Consider the following 16,060-nt stretch of genomic DNA (forward strand, 5'->3'; position numbering starts at 1 on the left):
CAGGTAGAGTGAAGCATTAGTGTGGAATATTAGAACCAGATAGATGATTTCTCAGTCTGATTAAAAGAGGTTCAGTAAGTAGAGTGTACAACATTCCTGACAGTGAACAGCCCTGGGTCTCCACCATCTCACTTACAGGAAGCTACATGAGGTTCTGTATGATTCCTGTAATTATTTTCTGCTGTAAAATTAAAATCTCCTCCCAAAACTAAAAACTCTGCAGTGCTGCAGTTTAAAATCACATTGTTGAGTTTGTGTAAAAACCTCATTCTCTCCACTGCACTGGTGACGTCCACACAGATAAACACTAAAACCTCATTCTCATCAACAGTTACTTTTAAAAGCCTCCCGTTTAAAATTTCTTCTACAGTGTAAGAAACAGGAATAAATTGTGAGTAAAAAGGTAGAGGTATTTAGAGGTATGCCCTAAAGAGAACAGCACGTAATCTGGAGAGAAAATGGAGGAAAACTAAATTGGAGGTATTTAGAATTGCGTATAAAGACAGTATGCTTAGCTACAGACAGGCGCTAAAAGCTGCTAGAGCTAAACACCTGAGCAAACTCATAGAAAATAACAAAAACAACCCCAGGTTCCTTTTCAGTACAGTCGCTAAATTAACAACAAATCAGGGATCTGAAAAATGTGTTCCATCACAGTTTAGTAGTGAAGACTTTATGAATTTCTTCACTGAAAAAATAGATAACATTAGAAAAACAATTGTGGCAGTTCAACCTCTGACAGCATCTCCCGACACAATCGTACTTACAACCCCACAACTACACTGTTTTACATGTATAGGACAGGAAGAGCTGTATGATGCTATTATGAAAGCTAAATCAACAACATGTCAGTTAGATCCAATTCCCACTAAACTACTGAAGGAAGTGTTATATACAGCTGGTGAGCCTCTTCTCAATATTATTAACTCCTCACTATCGTTAGGTCATGTCCCTAAATCCCTCAAGTTAGCAGTTATTAAGCCCCTCATTAAAAAACCTAATCTGGATCCAAACACGCTATCGAATTACAGACCAATTTCAAATCTCCCATTTATGTCTAAGATTTTAGAAAAGATTGTCGCTGCCCAGCTATGTAACCACTTGCAGGAGAACAATATCTTTGAAGAGTTTCAGTCAGGTTTTAGGCCTCATCATAGCACAGAAACTGCTCTAGTTAAAATCACTAACGACCTGTTTTTAGCTTCAGACCAAGGCTACATCTCCCTATTAGTTTTACTAGATCTTAGTGCTGCGTTCGACACTATAGATCATGATCTTCTCCTCGATCGCTTACAGAATTACATCGGTATTCAGGGACAGGCATTAAGCTGGTTTAAATCCTACCTGTCCAATCGTTACCATTTCGTAGATTTAAATGGAGAGCTATCCAGGATAATGCTAGTAAATTATGGCGTGCCACAAGGGTCAGTTCTGGGACCCCTGCTTTTTACAATATACATGCTTCCATTAGGAAATATCATTAGAAGGCATGGAATTAGCTTCCATTGTTATGCTGATGATACCCAGCTATATATTTCATCCAAACCAGGCGATACAGCTCAATTAGCTCGCATAACTGAGTGTGTTGAAGAAATAAGAGATTGGATGACCCATAACTTTCTGCTATTAAATTCTGATAAAACGGAGATTTTGCTCATCGGCCCAAAAAATAGTACACAGAAGCTCCAGCATCTCAGCCTGCATTTAGACGGTTGTTCTGTAACTACTAGTTCAACGGTAAAAGATCTGGGAGTTATTTTAGACAGCAACTTATCTTTCAAAAATCACATCAATCAAGTTACAAAAACAGCCTTCTTTCACATTAGAAATATTACTTCCTCATATCATCTAAGGGAGTTTTTCCTTGCCACTGTCGCCACGGCTTGCTCATCAGGGACAAACGCACACCTTCACCTTCACTGTTGTTTTCTGTAAAGCTGCTTTGAGACAATGTCTGTTGTGAAAAGCGCTATACAAATAAACTTGACTTGACTTGACTTAAAAAGCAGGGCAGCACCACTAAGTGACGTGTTATGGCTTAAAATCACCAACTCGTCCCACTCCTTCACCCAGTCAGCAGCGTTACTGCTGTCGCTGTGGGTCTCCTGCAGCATAACAACATCCACACGCTTCTGTCTTATAAACTCATAAAGCTTTACTCTCTTCCCATAATCCCTCGCTCCGTTAATATTAACACTCGCAACATGAAACCCGTTCATTCAAAAATGAAATAAAAGAAAAAACAAACAAATGCTAAAAGAACTAAAAATAAAACACCGCACACTATCAGTCTTCATCAGAGTTTCCCTACTGACCCTCATGCTCAGCTTTTTTACCTAAAGATTTCCTGATCAGTAAAAACTTTCTCTTCTAAAGTGCTTTATATCTGTCAGGGATTCACCCTGCCACGCCCCCCTCTGTAGCTGTCAGGGATTCACCCTGCCACGCCCCCGTCTGTAGCTGTCAGAGATCCACCCTGCCACGCCCCCCTCAATAGCAGTCACGCTGCTTCCCAAGATTACCGACAGCTGTGGCTCATGAAAGATCAGACTACATAAACTCACGTTCTTGAGTCACAGGCTGTCGGTCGTTATATTGTCAAGCTGGACAATCGCGTGGCTGCTCAAACGCCGGCTGTATATGCGAATTCCACTTCCGACTTGGATTACTCATTGCCGAAGGCTTTATGGATTATGCTTGGGACATTCGAACTCATAGCGGACAACGCGTATCGAGCGGATGTCTTTGTTTGTTGTTTTCAACGGCTTATGAGTGTTTTTGTGTTGTACGGTTGTTGAAATAAAAGGACAATGATCGGACTATATCGGCTTCCGCGTCTGCAGCCTGACAGAACGACCGACCTATACCGAACGCGGATTCGCCATTCCGCGATTCCGACCGCGACGGATCGGCAGCTGAACCCGGCTTCGGATTTCCTCCGGAAGCTCAGTGCCGCTTCTCGCGGTTCAGATCCACAGAAGCCGGATCATGAGAGCGCGGCTGCGCCACGCCCCTCAGAGAGCGCGAGTGGATTACCGGCTCGTTACTCGGGGAAAAAAGACGAATTGGGCGGATTTCTGCAAGGCATCGGCGAGTATGTGGCTGTTAACATTTCCCGGTTTCCTTCCGAACGAGCCAAGATTGCCCTCTGTATTTCCCTCCTGTCTGGAGAAGTTCTTGCCAAAGCCAGCTCACTATGGAGCGCCAAAGGGGGCAAATTCGGCTCACTCGCCGAATTCAGCGGGCTGCTTCTGGGGAAGTTGGGGATAGAGGTGGTGGATCTCCACTACAGTCCCCTTGAGGAGGAAGGTGCTCCATTCCAAGGTTCTCAAGAGCACGCGGCTCCGTGCCGGATCTCCCATGCTCCTGGAAGTCAGCCCCAATGTTTTGATGAGAGGGCTGCTTCATCTCAGGGTCACTACCAGCGTGCTGCTGTGTTCCGGGGTTCTCGTGGACGCACCACACCATCTCCGAGCGTCGGCGAGCACACAATGCCGTCACAGAGCTTCTACAGGCGTGCCGCTCTGTTCCGAGGTTCCCGTGGGCGTGCCACGCCGCCACAGTGTCTCCAGGAGCGTACTTTCCCGCCACAGAGTCGTCGCGAGAGCGCCGCGCCGCCACAGAGTCGTCACGAGAGCGCCGCGCCGCCACAGAGTCTCCAGGAGCATGCTTTCCCGCCACAGAGTCTCCAGGAGCATGCTTTCCCGCCACAGAGTCGTCACGAGAGCGCCGCGCCGCCACAGAGTCTCCAGGAGCATGCTGTCCCGCCACAGAGTCGTCACGAGAGCGCCGCGCCGCCACAGAGTCTCCAGGAGCATGCTTTCCCGCCACAGAGTCGTCACGAGAGCGCCGCGCCGACACCTCCGGTCACAGAAGGCGAAGTGACTCCTCCGAGTCCCTCTCCAGACGACACCCCATCACAGAGCCCCTTCCAAGGCGACATCTCGCCCACGGAAAGCTTGGCTCCGCCCCAGGACCTCCAAGAGAGCTCCGCCCAGCTCCCGGTCCCTCCAGAGAGCTCCGCCCAGCTCCCGGTCCCTCCAGAGAGCTCCGCCCAGCTCCCGGTCCCTCCAGAGAGCTCCGCCCAACTCCAGGTCCCTCAAGAGCGCTCCGCCCAGCTCCATGCTCCTCCCGAGAGCTCGTCTCCGCTCCAGGCTCCTCCCGAGAGCTCGTCTCCGCCTCCGAGCGACCCCACGAGCTCGTCTCCGCTTCATTGTCCCAAAGAGAGCTCCACTGATGTCGTGGACCTCCAGGCGAGCCCTTCTCCGCTCGTGGATCTCCAGGCAGGCTTCACCTCATTTCCAGGCTGCTCAGTAGGCTCCGATCTGCTCCTAAGGGTCCCAAGGAGCGCCCCTACACCCAGGGGTTTCCCTGTGCACTCACCCCGGCTCCAGGACTGCAAAAGGGAAGTTGAACCGCTGCCCCCGGGTTCCACCGACGGCGACGGCTCACCCCACAGTCCCGCAGAAGGCGACGGCTCGCCCCCAGCGCCCGCAGAAGGCGACGGCTCGCCCCCAGCGCCCGCAGAAGGCGACGGCTCGCCCCCAGCGCCCGCAGAAGGCGACGGCTCGCCCCCGGGCTCCGCAGAAGGCGACGTTTCGCCCCCGGGCTCCGCAGAAGGCGACGTTTCGCCCCCGGGCTCCGCAGAAGGCGACGTTTCGCCCCCGGGCTCCGCAGAAGGCGACGTTTCGCCCCCGGGCTCCGCAGAAGGCGACGTTTCGCCCCCGGGTCCTCTTCAGGGCGAAGGATCGCCCCCGGGCTCCACAGAAGGCGACGTCTCGCCCCCGGGCTCCACAGAAGGCGACGTCTCGCCCCCGGGCTCCACAGAAGGCGACGTCTCGCCCCCGGGCTCCACAGAAGGCGACGTCTCGCCCCCGGGCTCCACAGAAGGCGACGTTTTGCCCCCGGGCTCCACAGAAGGCGACATTTTGCCCCCGGGTCCTCTTCAGGGTGAAGGATCGCATCCAAGCTCCACAGAGGGCGACGTCTCGCCCCCGGGTTCCACAGAAGGCGACGTCTCGCCCCCGGGCTCCACAGAAGGCGACGTCTCGCCCCCGGGCTCCACAGAAGGCGACGTCTCGCCCCCGGGCTCCACAGAAGGCGACGTCTCGCCCCCGGGCTCCACAGAAGGCGACGTTTTGCCCCCGGGTCCTCTTCAGGGCGAAGGATCGCATCCAAGCTCCACAGAGGGCGACGTCTCGCCCCCGGGTTCCACAGAAGGCGACGTCTCGCCCCCGGGCTCCACAGAAGGCGACGTCTCGCCCCCGGGCTCCACAGAAGGCGACGTCTCGCCCCCGGGCTCCACAGAAGGCGACGTCTCGTCCCCGGGCTCCACAGAAGGCGACGTCTCGCCCCCGGGATCCCCGCATGGCGACGTCGGTCCTCCAGGTCCCTCTGACGGCGACGTCGGTCCTCCAGGTCCCTCTGACGGCGACGTCGGTCCTCCAGGTCCCTCTGACGGCGACGTCGGTCCTCCAGGTCCCTCTGACGGCGACGTCGGTCCTCCAGGTCCCTCTGACGGCGACGTCGGTCCTCCAGGTCCCTCAGAGGGTGGTACGACGTTCCTGGTCTCCGCCCGGGATGAATTCCACTTCCGACTTGGATTACTCATTGCCGAAGGCTTTATGGATTATGCTTGGGACATTCGAACTCATAGCGGACAACGCGTATCGAGCGGATGTCTTTGTTTGTTGTTTTCAACGGCTTATGAGTGTTTTTGTGTTGTACGGTTGTTGAAATAAAAGGACAATGATCGGACTATATCGGCTTCCGCGTCTGCAGCCTGACAATATCGTTGACAAACTGCTTGTGGTCTGGGAAAAACTCCTCGACTACTTTGTTCTTTTGCCACTTGGTGGTTCCTAAAAACTCTTTGACATCCTCAGTGCTATATAATACATTTAACGGTTCCTCCTGTGATTCTGAGTTAAAGACTGAATTAGACATTTTATCTTCACTGTCCGACTCCATTTCATCCACATTTAACTCTTTATTAGATTGCTGTCCCTGTGACTGTCAGTTACACAAGCCCGAGCAGGAGAGACTATTACCAAAGTTCAGGACTTACAACAGCGACTGGTAAAAGGTTCAATTTAAGTCAATGCAGAAAAAAAAAAATTTTATGTAAAAAAAAATGCTAAAATGTATCAGATGTGTTTAAGACATGCTCAGTGCAAAATGCAGTTCATCATTTAAAACCGAGCAGAGTGCATCTTTACTGCACCAGATTCTCTCCAACATCACCAAGTTCACCGTCTTTTTGTAAAAGTGAAAATCCACTAAAATCCTGGACTTCATCATTGCTGCTGCCACCAATTTTGCATCAGTGCTGCCACTACGTTCTATCTTATTTCTGCGGCTGATGTAAATGCCCATCTTCGCCTGGCCCAGGACAAAATTTAAAAGTTGACACTCCGCTTGCCTCCTCTGAGTGTACTTCACTCCCAGGATAAAAGTTTGGACCGAGAAGGATCTGTTAAAAGCACTAAAAACAGTCTGTAAAAAAGCAAAAAGTGGATTCAGTCTGGGACACTGAGTAAAAGCATGAAATATCGTCTCTCTTTAGAGACAGAAGGGACACTCGTGACTCAACTCTGGACACAGAACCGAGACAAAGGCATTAACAGCAATGATTCCGTGCAGGATCCTCCACTGTATGTCTCCAGTTCTTTTCGTTAATGGTGGCTTGTAGAGTGTTCTCCACTGTGGTCGCTCTTCCTCCCCCAGCCCGGGGACAGAGCGCCACGGTGTGTCCACTTTACCATTAAGACTTTTCTTGTTAAAAACCATAACACAGGATTTATAAAACAATTTCCCAGAAACCATGTAGAAATCCATACCCGTGACATTCTTACAGTCTAAAAAGTGACCAGTACTTCCCTCTAAGTCTGGAGACAGAGAAAGCTCAGGAAAAGGGTCCTCCTCATCCGGCTGATCAGAGCCTTCACACTGCTCCACTAACATTCGTAGCTCCACTGGTGAGAGAGCAGAGTTCCACCCCTGGAGTAGTCGTGCCACGAGCCGTACTGATCTCAATCCCAGCTGGGCAGCTACTCCACTGGCGTTCTTGAATTCTAGTCCAGCCAGGTCCACCAGATGAGAGAGAGAGAGAGAGAGAGGGAGAAGAGGGGTGATATATATATATATATATATATATATGAGAGAGAGAGAGAGAGAGAGGGAGAGGGAGAAGAGGGGTGATATATATATATGAGAGAGAGAGAGAGAGAGAGAGAGAGAGAGAGAGAGAGAGAGAGGGAGAAGAGGGGTGATATATATATATATATATATATGAGAGAGAGAGAGAGAGAGAGAGAGAGAGAGAGAGAAGAGGGGTGATATATATATATATGAGAGAGAGAGAGAGAGAGAGAGAGAGAGAGAGGGAGAAGAGGGGTGATATATATATATATATGAGAGAGAGAGAGAGAGAGAGAGAGAGGGAGAAGAGGGGTGATATATATATATGAGAGAGAGAGAGAGAGAGGGAGAAGAGGGGTGATATATATATATATATGAGAGAGAGAGAGAGAGAGAGAGAGAGAGAGAGAGGGAGAAGAGGGGTGATATATATATATATGAGAGAGAGAGAGAGAGAGAGAGAGAGAGAGGGAGAAGAGGGGTGATATATATATATATATATATATATATGAGAGAGAGAGAGAGAGAGAGAGAGAGAGAGAGAGAGAGAGAGAGGGAGAAGAGGGGTGATATATATATATATGAGAGAGAGAGAGAGAGAGAGAGAGAGAGAGAGAGAGGGAGAAGAGGGGTGATATATATATATGAGAGAGAGAGAGAGAGAGAGAGAGAGAGAGAGAGAGAGAGAGAGAGGGAGAAGAGGGGTGATATATATATATATGAGAGAGAGAGAGAGAGAGAGAGAGAGAGAGAGGGAGAAGAGGGGTGATATATATATATATGAGAGAGAGAGAGAGAGAGAGAGAGAGAGAGAGAGAGAGAGAGAGAGAGAGAGAGAAAGGTAAGGTACTACTCATGAACACTACACTGACTGGTTCCTTGTTTTCTCTTCACCAGAATAAAAATAATCAGATCAGTCAGATGAAGATCCGCGTGGCCTCCACCTTCCTCTTCATCCTCGCCGGCTGCATCGTCTTCGTCACAATTCCTGCAGTTGTTTTTAAGGAAATTGAAGAATGGACGGCGCTCGATGCCATTTATTTTGTGGTCATCACACTAACGACCGTTGGCATCGGGGACTATGTGGCAGGTACCCCGTCACCATAACTACCCCATCATAATTACCCCGTCACCATAATTACCCCGTCACCATAACTACCCCATCATCATAACTACCCCATCATAATTACCCTTTCATCATAATTACCCCGTCACCATAACTACCCCATCATAACTACCCCATCATAATTACCCCATCACCATAACTACCCCATCATAACTACCCCATCATAATTATCCTGTCATCATAACTACCCCATCATAATTACTCTATCATAACTACCCCGTCACCATAACTACCCCATCATAATTACCCTGTCATCATAATTACGCCATCATAGTTACCCTGTCACCATAACTACCTCATTATAATTACACCGTCACCATAACTACCTCATTATAATTACACCGTCACCATAACTACCTCATTATAATTACCCCCTCATTATAATTACCCCTATTATAATTACCGCCTCATTATAATTACCCTGTCACCATAACTACAATATTATTATTACCCCATCATTATTCTACCCCTGCTCCATGTTAAACCTCGTGGTGTTTATTATGGTGTTTGTAAGCGTGGTGAGCAGGACTGGGTGGAGGACGTGCTGAGGAGTGCTGAGGTTCTCCACAGTTAAAATGTGCTGCAGAGGAAGAAGGAAGTTTAATTCCTGTGTAAAAAGTCAGAAAGCCTTTGATGTAGGAGGGAAATAAATGTCTGTGTGTGTTATTGGATCTGAAGGAATCATGACTGATAGATTATGGAATGTGTATCAGGTGTTGCAGAACTTTCCAAATGAAATGTTCTCTTGATCTCACACTGATTTTTACTTCTCTTATCTTTTCAACCCCCTGAGTGTAACGAGTCCCACGTTCCTCACACACACTGTATAACAGACTCAGCGATTATATCTGCCTCCACCTCTTCTCCAGATCCTTCTGTTTACAGCACCAGAAGAACACAAGCTTTCAGTCGAGCACTTGTTCTCCCTGATCTTTACAGGTATGATGCAGAAATGTATAACGTGACTGTGATGGATTTTGCAGGTGGAAACCGAGCAAAAGAGTATTATAACTGGTACAAGCCACTGGTTTGGTTCTGGATCCTGGTGGGTCTGGCGTACTTCGCTGCTGTTCTGAGTATGATCGGAGACTGGCTGAGGGTTCTGTCCAAAAAGACTAAAGAGGAGGTACGAACGAATTCCTGAAAATAATCACACATCAAAATACTTTTCAGAATGTTCAGAATGTTCCTGGGAATTTCAGCTTTACTCCACATGTTTTATCAGAATCAAACATTTCCCTCACGGTATTTATTTACAGTGTAAAACATCTTCCACTTCCTGTTGCTTCCTGAACATCATGTTTGCTGATGTACTAAATATATAAAGAAAAATGTTCCCTGAATAATTCCTTCAGAACATGGGATCTAATATTTCTGCAGTTCCCCAGTAGTCATGATTATGGAGATCTGCAGAACTGTTCATACAAACGGTGGTCCTGAGCACATTGTAGCAGACTGTTGATGTTAATTACAGTAGAATCCATCATCATAGTTCTGCAATTCCTCACTAACTTAATGAAACTTTCAGGCTGATTATGTGAACCCAGGATATCAGTATATAAGTGATGCTGATGGAGATGGAGCTCCATAAAGCCTTTATAAAGTTTGACGGAGTGTTTGTGTCTCCTCAGGTCGGTGAGTTTAAAGCTCACGCTGCAGAGTGGAAAGCGAACGTCCGGGCCGAGTTCAGAGAGACGAGACGGCGCCTCAGTGTGGAGGTTCACGATAAACTGCAGCGTGCAGCTACAATCCGCAGCATGGAGCGGCGTCAACTCGGCCTGGACCAACGCGCTCAATCACTCAACATCCTGTCTCATCCTCACGAGCGACGAGCCGCAAACTTCAACATTCTGGACGCGGCGACTAACTTTAAGACGTCATCGCAGGAGAGCATCAACACCAAACTGAACGACAACATCTTCAACCGTTTCGGCTCCATCAGCAAACTGGCCAAACGAGCCAAGAACAGGGAGCTGAAGAAGAACATCACAGAAGATGGCCGAAAAACCGGCAGTGAGGAGAAGAAAGAGGTGGAGGAGGAGGAGCTGGAGAAGGAGGTGAACACCAGTCTGTCGGATCTGCCGCTGTTTGTGGAGAGTCCGAAATCACAGAACGAGTTTGTAATGGTGCAGGCAACGACCAAAGAAGAAGAAGATGAAGCAAAAGAAGAAGATAAAGAAGAAGGAGAAGGTAGAGGAGAAGAAAAAGAAGAAGGAGGAGGAGTTGAAGAAATAAAAGCAGAGGAAGAAAAAACACTTGAGGAGTTTCACCTAGAAATGGATGTGTAGAGAATGCAGACGAGATGATTTGCTTGAAAACAATAAAAGTGCCTTATTTCTCATTGACACTGAAGCTGATGCTGAAGCTGATGCTGAACCTGAAGCTGATGCTGAAGCTGATGCTGAAGCTAAACCTGAAGCTGATGCTGAAGCTGAACCTGAAGCTGATGCTGAAGCTGAACCTGAAGCTGATGCTGAAGCTGATGCTGAAGCTGAACCTGAAGCTGAAGCTGAACCTGAAGCTGATGCTGAAGCTGAACCTGAAGCTGATGCTGAACCTGAACCTGAAGCTGATGCTGAAGCTGATGCTGAACCTGAACCTGAAGCTGATGCTGAAGCTGATGCTGAAGCTGAACCTGATGCTGAAGCTGATGCTGAAGCTGAAGCTGATGCTGAAGCTGATGCTGAAGCTGAAGCTGATGCTAAAGCTGAACCTGAAGCTGATGCTGAAGCTGAACCTGAAGCTGATGCTGAACCTGAAGCTGATGCTGATGCTGATGCTGAAGCTGATGCTGAAGCTGAACCTGAAGCTGATGCTGAAGCTGACACTGGGAAATTGTAACATCCCATTTTAATGTTGGTGAAAGTTTTCACTGTGTCCTGGTAACTTGATTTAAACATTTCCACCTGACAGAAAAAGCGAAGCTAAACGGATGCGAGAAGTTTGACCAGGTGAACTGGAGCGACGTCTCCTGAGAGATTGAGTGCTGATCCTGAGATCTCTCCACAGTGGACCTGAAGATTCGTAAATGTTATAAATATATAAAGCAGATGGAGATAAAGGAAGAAAACTGTTGAATGCAGAAAAAATCCCTGATGTACATTAGGCATGTGTCGATATCATTTTCTACATGAGGTTGGGATCATTTCTGTCCAAAAACATATTAAATATGGGTTTTTACCATTCCAACTTCTTTAGTAGTCACATGGTGTCGAGGTCCTGGGCTCAGAACATCAGCAGCTCAGGTCATGTCTCAATGTCAGTGTGGTCGCTAGTTTTCTAGATTATGTGGTGAAACACCTGAAACTAGCAGCAGCTAATATTTTGGTGCTGTACACAGCTGAGCTCCAGCTAGCAGGTCAGTGTACGACAAGTTCAACATCAACATGATCTCCTTTTAGCGTTAAACACAAATAAACACAAGTTCACACACATCTGTAAATGAGCACTTGGGCTCCCTTGTGCACTGAAACCTGCTTTGTGCTTTTAGTGATGTTTAGGGACGTTCTACAGCGAGGAGAACATGTGTGTGAGATGATTCTGAACACTGTCACATGTGAAGCACTGGGAACTCGTTTCTGAGGAGAATTCACAGCGATAAACTTCATATTTCTCCGAGTCTCATCACAATTACGGAGCTTCTAATATTTAATTCCAAATTATTTCATCCATATGGATCATTAATCACTACAACCATTGATATGAGACACAGGAAGGGGCGGAGCTTCCACTGGATCTTATTGGATACCGTTAGAGAGTTCAAGAGAGTTTGAGATACCTGCACTCAGTCATGGAAAGCTGGTCCATGTGCTGTTCTTATCGGTTTATGGATCTGAAGAAGACTGGGTTTAGGAGTGGAGATGTGATGGAAACTCTGGAATTTATTTACCACTAAGGTTGAATGGAACCGAGAGAGAAACTGCAGGATGTAGAATTAAATCTATCGGCACATGCCTAACGTCAAATCCCTAAAAACTCCTTCTGCCCACAAGTAGCATCAAAAATGAGTTCTGAAATATTGAACCAAATTATTGGTCAGATTATATGTGCATGATCTTGGATTTTATTGTCTAAACACCCAAATCCTCTAAACACACACACACACACACACACACACACACACATATACAGTACAGACCAAAAGTTTGGACACACCTTCTCATTCAAAGAGTTTTCTTTATTTTCATGACTATGAAAATTGTAAAGTCACACTGAAGGCATCAAGGGCTATTTGACCAAGAAGGAGCGTGATGGGGCGCTGCACCAGATGACCTGGCCTCCACAGTCACCGGACCTGAACCCAATCGAGATGGTTTACGGGTTAACTGGACCGCAGAGTGAAGGCAAAAGGGCCAACAAGTGCCAAGCATCTCTCGGGGAACTCCTTCAAGACTGTTGGAAGACCATTTCAGGTGACTACCTCTTGAAGCTCATCAAGAGAATGCCAAGAGTGTGCAAAGCAGTAATCAAAGCAAAAGGTGGCTACTTTGAAGAACCTAGAATATGACATTTTTCAGTTGTTTCACACTTTTTTGTTATGTATATAATTTCATATAGAATTCCACATGTGTTCATTCATAGTTTTGATGCCTTCAGTGTGAATCTACAATTTTCATAGTCATGAAAATAAAGAAAACTCTTTGAATGAGAAGGTGTGTCCAAACTTTTGGTCTGTACTGAATATATATTTACACATCTCCATTATCAACAAGATCTCAGCTTGTGGTCCACCAGGCATCGCTGCACTGAGTGTCTGAGCTCTTTATTCTCTCAGTGAGAGTTCTGGATCCTGATTGGTCAGAAGATGTTGGTTAATTCTCTAAAACAGCAGCTCTGACAGTAGTCCAGGTTTAGAATGATATTGTTTCTATAGTTACAGCATGTTCAGGAGCACAGGTTTTACTCCAGTGAAGAACGTTTGTGTGTGGGTATGGTGGAGATGTTCATGGAACATGTGTAGAAGCAGACTGGAGTGTCAGCACTTTAAAACTGGTACAGGAGTAACACTGACACTGCAACATGGACAGAAGAGTTCTCTACAGTTTCTCCACATGATGAAGAGTGAGAATAGATAGAGAGAGAGAGAGAGAGAGAGAGAGAGAGAGAGAGAGAGAGAGTGTGTTTATAGCTGCTATAGTGTAAGTAAAATGAGTGTTTGTAAGGAGGAGACTCCACAACATCACTCTACTTTATACTGAAGATCTGCTGAAAATAAAGTTTGTGCACTCAGACTTGTGTTCCTTCCCACTATGCTAACGCCCTATGCTAATTTACTGCTGATGGAGCAGAAATGAAGCCACCATGATGAAGAACATGACTGAGGTCAGAAACCATAAAGAACTTCTAAGTCAGTAAGAAGAGATGGTGAGGAGGACATGTTCCTGTACTCCAGCATTCTCCTACCACTGACCTGTGGCTACAGAATTCTGTTCCATCTTAGCAACATTAGCATCGTAGCTCCTGAGCAAAACTACACGCACAAATCACTAGCAGTGAAATGAACATTGTGAAGGTTTGAGGTTTCTGCTGAAGTCACCTCCTCACCACACTGAGCACTTTCCAGACTTACTGCATGTTCTGCATTCATCTCACTGACCAGAGAAGATCTCATCCAACCTGCCTTCTGTCACAATACACTACAGAAATGTGTGTGTGTGTGTTTGTGTGTGTGTGTGTGTGTGTGTGCGTCTTGAATATCATGATGTATCGTGTAGCTGGTTATCGGCGTGTTTTTCTCTACGCAAGACCTCAAACTGACCATCATCTCACATGTGCTTATTACTGAGCTTTACAGACCACCTGCTTCTCTCTTCTCCTCTCTGCTCCTTTTCACTCTTCTCCTCTCTTCTCTCCCTTTCTCTTCTCATCTCTTTTCCTCTCCTCTCTGCTCCTTTTCACTCTTCTCCTCTCTGCTCCTTTTCACTCTTCTCCTCTCTCCTTCTCTCCACTCTTCTCATCTCTTTTCCTCTCCTCTCTGCTCCTCTTCACTCCTCTCATCTCTTCTCCTCTTCTTTCCTCTCCTCTCTTCTCCTCTTCACTCCTCTCATCTCTTCTCTTCTTTCCTCTCCTCTCTTCTCCTCTTCTCTCCTCTCTCCTCCTCTCCCTGTTCACAGTAGTGTAGTGTGAATGCAGCAAAAGGACTTGATGAACATGATGCTCTGAAGATGAAAAAAAAATGAAGCATTTAAAAAAAAAATAAAAAAAAGAGTTGAAAGTGAAACTAACAGCATGCAGTTTGTGCTCTGTATATTAGTCTGGTATTGAGTGTCTGCTCTGTGCTTCTGAACACCAGTGTGATGAGTCATCAGTTCATCACAGAACAAGAAATAAATAAATATACCAATTAAAACCAGTGTGCAATGAAATTGTGCATAAAAGACTTTACTTTTAATGTAGTGAGTGCCTTTTAACAAATATATACACCAATAAAAAAGAAATAAATCTACCCAATGATGTTTCCATGGTGACCAGTGTTTCCTTCACTTCAGTTTTACATCAGACACCAGAGTTTATAGACAGAGTGTGTGTGTGTGTGTGTGTGTGTGTGTGAGAAAGAGCATTTTTTCTCCTGGAGGTTTCAGTGTCCTAACGGAAGGTCACTATTTTTTCTCATCTTCTCCAAGTGTTTATTTAAGAAGACTTTATCTTCTGAGCCTGGGGTCGGATCTCATAACAGCATCAGTTCAATTCAGTTCATGTTTATTTGTGTTGCACTTTTAATAACAACATGGTCTCAGAGCAGCTTTACACAGATCATGTGGAGATAAACATGAAGATGTTCTTTATAAGTGTAAGTTTGTCCCTGATGAACAAGTCGGTGGAGACTGTGGTGAAGGAAAAACTCCTTGAGATGCAGAAGGAAGAAACCTTGAAAGGAACCAGACTCAAGAGGGAACCTCATCCTCATCTGGGTTCCACTGAAAGTCCATTTATTACAGATAAACGATGTTGAGGTGCAGTGATGGAGATCAGAGCAAACTGTAGTCCTGAGTCAGCGTAGCAGACTGTTGATATTAACTACAGTCCAAATCCTTAAGGATGAAGTGGGAAGATCCGCAGAGGGAAGAGGGGCAGGAACAGTGATTACTGAAACCCCCTTTAATACCTATACAAACATACACACAAACACACACACACAAACAGACACATATACACACACAAACACACAAACAGACACACACACATACACACACATATATACACACACAAACACACAAACAGACACACACACAAACACACAAACAGACACATATACACACACAAACAGACACACACACATACACACACATATATACACACACAAACGCACAAACAGACACACACACAAACACACACACACAAACAGACACATATACACACACAAACACACAAACAGACACACACACATACACACACATATATACACACACAAACACACAAACAGACACATATACACACACAAACACACAAACAGACACACACACATACACACACATATATACACACACAAACACACAAACAGACACACACACAAACAGACACATATACACACACAAACACACAAACAGACACACACACAAACACACACACACAAACAGACACATATACACACACAAACACACAAACAGACACACACACATACACACACATATATACACACACAAACAGACACACACACAAACAGACACATATACACACACAAACACACAAACAGGACACACACACATACACACACATATACACACACAAACACACAAACACACACATATACACACATACACACAAACACAGATATACACACACGTGCACACACAC

General features: G+C 46.2%; 3 protein-coding genes across 3 annotated transcripts in view; 2 read left to right on the top strand and 1 right to left on the bottom strand.

Annotated features, from left to right (window-relative positions):
- Window positions 1-10,918, top strand: part of kcnk10a (potassium channel, subfamily K, member 10a) — a 37,001-nt gene extending 26,083 nt beyond the window's left edge. Inside the window, exons 5-7 of the mRNA XM_083562661.1 lie at window positions 8,038-8,230; window positions 9,250-9,392; window positions 9,898-10,918. Coding sequence (XP_083418787.1) covers window positions 8,038-8,230; window positions 9,250-9,392; window positions 9,898-10,554 — 993 coding nt within the window. The 3' untranslated portion in view covers window positions 10,555-10,918. The remainder of the gene's footprint in view (window positions 1-8,037; window positions 8,231-9,249; window positions 9,393-9,897) is intronic.
- The window catches only part of LOC310738469 (uncharacterized protein), a gene marked incomplete at both ends in the record, with an annotated part of 70,320 nt that overhangs the window by 33,225 nt on the left and 21,035 nt on the right, over window positions 1-16,060 (top strand). The gene's annotated exons all lie outside the window — the stretch shown is intronic.
- meis2b (Meis homeobox 2b) overlaps window positions 11,583-16,060 on the bottom strand; it is a gene marked incomplete at its 3' end in the record, with an annotated part of 18,052 nt that continues 13,574 nt past the window's right edge. The window contains exon 7 of the mRNA XM_083563422.1: window positions 11,583-11,660. Coding sequence (XP_083419548.1) covers window positions 11,583-11,660 — 78 coding nt within the window. The remainder of the gene's footprint in view (window positions 11,661-16,060) is intronic.

This window comes from Silurus aristotelis, assembly GCF_946808225.1.
Source record: "Silurus aristotelis genome assembly, chromosome: 15".
Lineage (NCBI taxonomy): Eukaryota > Metazoa > Chordata > Actinopteri > Siluriformes > Siluridae > Silurus > Silurus aristotelis.